The 6,022-nt window shown below is 47.4% G+C and overlaps 1 protein-coding gene across 1 annotated transcript; it reads right to left on the bottom strand.

Annotated features, from left to right (window-relative positions):
* Positions 1-2,380: 2,380 nt before the first annotated feature.
* LOC125542989 (uncharacterized) lies at positions 2,381-4,887 on the bottom strand. The gene is made up of 2 exons (XM_048706234.2): positions 3,096-4,887; positions 2,381-2,742 (listed from the first exon to the last, which is right to left on the bottom strand). Exons 1-2 carry the CDS (start codon positions 4,570-4,572, stop codon positions 2,723-2,725), a joined length of 1,497 nt encoding a protein of 498 aa, XP_048562191.1. The 5' UTR covers positions 4,573-4,887; the 3' UTR covers positions 2,381-2,722.
* Between the last annotated feature and the right edge of the window lie 1,135 nt (positions 4,888-6,022).

Below are 6,022 nucleotides of genomic sequence, written 5' to 3'. Positions count from 1 at the left end.
GACAATTTCTAGATAAATAGCAAGCAATCCCAAGTATTTATAGAAAAGTTTCACTTCCTCGTGGATTTTTAAACATTCTATATTTGGGAAAAATCTGGGATGTGACAGGCAGTCAAGTGTGCGAAAGCCGCCGAGGCACAGGAATGGCCTCGGCGTTCGAAGGGCATCGACGGTGTGGATCTTCTCGTCCCGCTGAAAAGGGTAAAAGGCAAAAGGTTGAAGTTGTCTTGGTTGCACAGCCTAAGGCTCACAAGTTGCCTTGACTGCCACCCAAAAGCACCAAAGGGATTTGGTAGCGCCCCTGAATAGTCCTGGCCATGGGCCGCTCGGCCCGAAAAAGCCCGGCCCGACCCGGTCCGACGCTGCTCCCGTGCCAGGCCCGGGCCTAGGTTTTGAGCCTGAAGACTAGGTTGGGCCGGGCCTGGGCCCGCTGTTTCTGCCATTTACTAAAGATGCCCGAAGCCCGATGTGTTTTTTGCTGTGACGGGCCGGGCTTGGGCATGAAAAGTAGGCCCGACAGCCGGGCCAGGCTCGGGCCTAAGTTTTCTACCTCGGGCTTGGTCAGGCCCGGCCCGGAGGATGGCCAGATCTACCCCTGAGTAATCTCATTACTACACTCTATGGGGTCATCAGTTAGTTGCACCAGTGGGGAGCAGGGCCGGCCCTGAGGTATGGCCGGTGGGGCGACGGCCCAGGGCCCAAGCGGGAGGGGGGCCCATGATGTAGTATATATACATACTATTACCCAGCAAAAACTAGGTAAAAAAATGAGATGGGCTAGGGCGCGAGGCCCATGCGATCGATTACGAAGCGTTACTCGGCGCCTCTTTTTTCCTTCGTCTGGATTCTGGACAGTTCATCTCTAATCTCTTCGTCCTGCCTGCCGCTCGTTGCTCGGAGCCTCCCCGTCTCGTCCGTCGCCGGCTCGCCGCTGCGCGCGCCGCACAACAGTCCGGTAGCCCAAAGTCTGCAACGAGTCAACAAGGTAATCCATGATCCATTCCATCCGCCAGTTTCTTCAGCCCGTGAGCACACCACAATCCACAGAGTCAGTAATGGTACATATACGTATCCATGATCCATCCATGTTCCTGATGACCTGATCCATCCCCCCAAATCCCAATTTGACAATTTCAGCAGTATATTTTATTTTTTATTTAGTATGTACGTATTCAACTATCCATCCATGTATGTCTAGGGTTCCAATCATCCGATGTATAAATTCTTAATTCTTTTTACCCTCTTTTCTTCATGATTTTAGGACATTATCCTGCCATGTTGCTTAAGAAGAAGCAATTGTTGGGTGCTGAAAAAAGGAGAAAAAGGAAAGAAAGTGATTTGAAACTTCAACCACTGATTGGTTCTTTGAATAAGTACTTTACATCGTTGACAATGCAATTCTTTCATTGACCAGTCGCTTTGATCTGTTAGTTTCATTTTGCTATCCTTTTAGTATTATTGTTGTCTATGGAGTCAGTTTGAATTTAGTTATTATTGTTATCGATGGAGTCAGTTGAATTATTATAGTCAAATTTTAAAGGTTGGAAGTTACATAGGGGCCCATGTCGCCAAGTTCTCCTTGGGCCTCCCAAAACACAGGGCCGGCCCTGGTGGAGAGTGGATGTTCACATACTTATATTATTACGATTTTGTCAACATACTTCTATTATTATGATTTTGTCCTTTTCGTTGCTGATAACAACGACAGGGTCATAGATCCGAAAGTCCTGGGTTGACCATCATAGTTGCAATTTTTCTTACAATATAATACTCCCTTCGTCTGAAAATAAGTGTCGGGATTTTCGTTCAAATTTGGTTTAGGACGAGGGAATAAGAAATATATTTTTTAACTTTTTATTACAAAGAAGACCCTTGATAAAACTACGAGATACATAGGCTCTATTTCCCAACCACCAATTAACCAAACAAGGAGATATGAATTTGCCAATCCAAAACTTGATCCACAGTTCAATACATGGAACGGAAGAAGGAAAGACTCTTGCTGTGTCAGTGTCAGTGTCACTGTACCAAGTGACCTGTATGATACATTCTACTACACAGGATAAATTCCCAGCAGCACAGGATACGTGAATAACAGGATAAATTCCCAGCAAGCCATCTTTGTGTTGACAAAAAGCATCTCACATAACACCGTGGACAGAGTACCTCATCACGGTGTTGTATCGAGAACACACACACCGTGGACTTAATAAGGTCAAAACGCACCTAACATTGTCCCATTCATAACCTTATACTCCCTCCGTCCGAAAATACTTGTCATCAAAATGGATAATACATCCCATTTTATCCATTTTGATGACAAGTATATAATACTAATACCAAGTCAACAACAGAAGTAGGGGATTACAAACCATGGACATCAGGTTGCACCAGAACATGATACTAGCAAAATAAATATTAATAATCGTCTCCTAGCCTCAACCTCCCATCATACAGGCTTACCAAGTCTTATATAACCTAAATAATAAATAAAATTCTGATCCTGACTAGTTAACCAAGCAAGAAGAACAGGCGCGCATATACATGTTGACAGCCAAGAAACCATAACGCTGGTGGGCACACTCATACCTCAACAAACCACCTACTGTGTGTCCATCGCATTCCCCTCATCATCCTCTCCTTCTTCCGCTGGGTTGGTAGTGATGACAAGCTGATGCTGTGGCTTCTTGCGAGAGGATCCCTGAGGCACTGTCGCTCGTCGTTACAAATTCTCCTTTGAAACTGCACAAAAAAGAACAGATTTTTGGTGTGAAAAAGAAACCCTTGTCCTTCTCCTTTAAAACCACAACTAACAAAGCCTGGCAACACAATAAGACTATACGACAACAAATCCTAGTTCTAGAATGTACTAGGAACATCCATGTTAAGAAAAGGAACTTTGTTAATAGGAAATCTTGTAGTCACCAAGTTAAAGCGTCGGTTTTGAAGTCATATATGAACCTGTATTTAATTAACCACCAGATGGAACTGAGATGATACAACTACAATTCATGTCATGGTCTACATCTTGAATGAATTTGAGCAAGGCACATTGACGCATATTTATCATTAACAGGGAGGCGATGGTAAGGTACCTGGGGGCATGAGATGGCTGGAGATGGCGGTGCGCATGTAGGTGTTGGGTCTCTGCATATCGAAGTCCTGCACATCCAGCAGCTTCCCATGCTTGATGTCAACAGTGATCACTCTCGAGTTGCTGCTGGTTCTGCTACTGACATTGGTCCTGAGGTACAAGAAGCCATCTTCATGGGCGCTGAGAATGGGGTTGGTAACAAATAGAGACTGGGGCAAGTTGTAGTTGGAGATATCACTAGAACGGAGTTCGTGCTCCTGCCGGAAGCTCAAACCACCCTGGATTTCCAAACCCTCATTGAGCCCCTCCAGGATCCATGTGACCACCGTCCAGCCACTAGGGGTTTCTGAGTAAGGGATGTTGGGGTCGGTGTGGATCTGCAGGTCAACGAACCTGATGATGCCAGAGTCTTTGACAAAGACAATGTCCCGAAAGCGGCATCCAATGTCCAGGGGAATAGGGAGGCAATTTTGCGGCTGCCTTGGCTTCGGAAGGGAGACATAGCGAAGCGGGCTGCAGGGTGTGTGGTCTGCAAGCACGTCAGAGAATAGTATGCCATTCCAGAGGTCGACCCAGCCCATGATGCCACGGCTGGAGCCACCGATGGTGATGACCATGTCGATGTCGCAGATATAGTCGAATGGCAGCAGCGGCTGTGGAATAGCAGCTGGCTTGCGGGTCCAAACCTGGGTTTTGGAGTCGTAGATGCACAGGTAGTATGGGCCATGTGGGCTATTGCCAGAGTCGTGGAAATAGTCGTAGGCAAGCGCTACGATTCTGTGGGCATCGAAGTCCTCATCCTCCTTGGGGAGGGCGGCGACGGAGGGGCTGAGGACGGAGGTTGGGGGCGTGGAAGGGAAACTTTTGGGGCGGGCAAGTGCAACGGCAGGGCTGAGGATGGGGGCAGGGGGCGCGAGGGGGATTTTGTGGGGGTGAGCATGGGTGAAAATGTTGCTGTTGTAACGCACGACACCAATCGAGCTGGAAGGGATGCAGTCGACTCCCGTGCTTGGCAACATGCTGGCGGGGATGTGCGGGACCCAGATGAGCTCCGGCTTCCCCGCCGGTGAGGATGGTGCCTGGTACACCAAGTATTCGTAGTTGTTCTTCTTGGACCCGAAGGCGGAGGGGCGGCTGCGCCCGTGGCAGAGGGTGATGACGGCGAGGTTACCCTCCGTGGCGAACACGAAAGGCTCGCGGAAGAACAAGCGGGTGTCTTCTTCTTTGTCGTTGGGGCAGGAGGCGTGGCAGCAGAAATAGGAGAGACGAGGCGGCCAGGCGAAGCACAGAGTGACCCACAGATCCACCTCCTTGCCGTCCAGATCCCTCTTGAATTGAAGGTTGACGGAAGTATGGTTTTTCTTGTCGACCATGTAAGCGACGCGGTCGAGGAGGACTTCCCCCCAGTCCTTCGCCGCCGGCGCATCATCCAAGGCCGGCGGACGCAAAGAGGCTTCGTAATAGCCTTCGTGCGGCATGGTGGGTCTTGTGCGATCTCACACAGGCGTACTCCTATCTAGGACTGGTGGTGGTACTTATTGAGGAGGGGTGAGGTCTAAGAATCACAATCAGATTGTAGTCGGAACCGGATTCATGGACAAACACGAGAGGGAGACGGAGTGCCCTCCGGCAAGAAGATGGCGGAAGAAGATGGAGTGGGAGTGGGGAGTGGGGAGAAGGAAGAAGGGGAATGGACTGGCTCGGCGGCGGCGGAGGGAACATCTACTGATGCCTCTCCAACAAACAACACACGGTGGCCGCCCGTCCGCTGCAAACCCTAGCGCCCAAACCTGGCCACATATGGGCCGGCCCTTTTATAAAAGGTTTGCTAGCGCTCCACTGCTCCTTCCCTCTTTATTATGTTTTTTTTTTGGAAACTCGTTATTTTTCCTTATCTTTGCATACCCATGTGTATTCATATTTATATAATATACTCCTTCAATACCAATTTTTTTTTAAATTTGTTTAGATACTGATGTTTTAGTGTTAGTGTTAGATACATTTATATCTAGATAAATCTGCAATAAGTGTTTTTGGAACGGAGGTAATACTATAACTAACTAATTGCTCGTGTGTCGCAACCAGGGCATACATATTCTACTGATTAAACAATAATCGTGTTCAACATATAAGGCATCCTTAGACATTCATTGTCCCACATGATTGCAGTTCTTGATTTCTGACTAATACAAAATTATTATTTCACAAAGAAAGTAAAAACAAAGCTACCAACATTGGCAAAAAAAAAGCAGAATCGAGTGGTTCTGGTTCAAAAGAAAACATCCATGGCAAGAGCAACTAATCAAGAGTACTCTTTCGGGAGCCACGCAAGGGTCATTTTTGATGGCTGGGAGCGTGTCACTTGGCGGCTCTCAGCCGCCGTCACGTGTCGCGCTCCGTGCTCCCTTCTTTTTTTTTACATGCATACAGCTTTTACATGACTTTTTTCGGATTTTTGGTTTTCCTCAGTTTTTCTTAGGTTTTGGACAAAAAATCTAAAAAAGGTTGCATCAAAAAACGCGATTTTTTTCCAGGTTTGCTTTTTCATGTCTAGATGTGAAATAGTTATCTACATCTAACTCTTAAACGTTTGATAAAAAAGAACATCAAGATTTGTGTTCCCGGCTGTCCCGCTTACAAGAGCAACTAGTTAACGAGCGCTCCTTCGTAACGAGCGGTTCCGGAGCAAACCGCGCGTGACAAGTGTCGCGCGCGGAGCGCTCCCACAAGGGAAAACCACCTGGCGCGGTTGGTTCCCGTTTTTCCCTTTCTAGTTTATGGTTTCGTGCGTTTTGCAGTTTGACCCTCGAACTACTAGAATTTTCTGTTTTCCTTTTCCGCGCGATCACACAAAGAAAATACCAGTTCGCGCGCTTGGTTCCATGTTTCCCTTTCTCGTTTCACTTTTTGTTCCCATTATATTTCCGG

Source organism: Triticum urartu, chromosome 3A (assembly GCF_056163025.1).
Source record: "Triticum urartu cultivar PI428250 chromosome 3A, HENAU_Tu73, whole genome shotgun sequence".
Lineage (NCBI taxonomy): Eukaryota > Viridiplantae > Streptophyta > Magnoliopsida > Poales > Poaceae > Triticum > Triticum urartu.
This window is presented reverse-complemented; position numbering and strand designations above follow the sequence as displayed.

Bases quoted from the DNA above. Each gene is read 5' to 3' on its own strand.
- LOC125542989 (XM_048706234.2), bottom strand. From the start codon at position 4,572: ATGCCGCACGAAGGCTATTACGAAGCCTCTTTGCGTCCGCCGGCCTTG. The intron at 2,743-3,095 runs GTACCTTACCAT...TTTTTTGTGCAG, and splicing joins CAGCCATCTCATGCCCCCAG to TTTCAAAGGAGAATTTGTAA.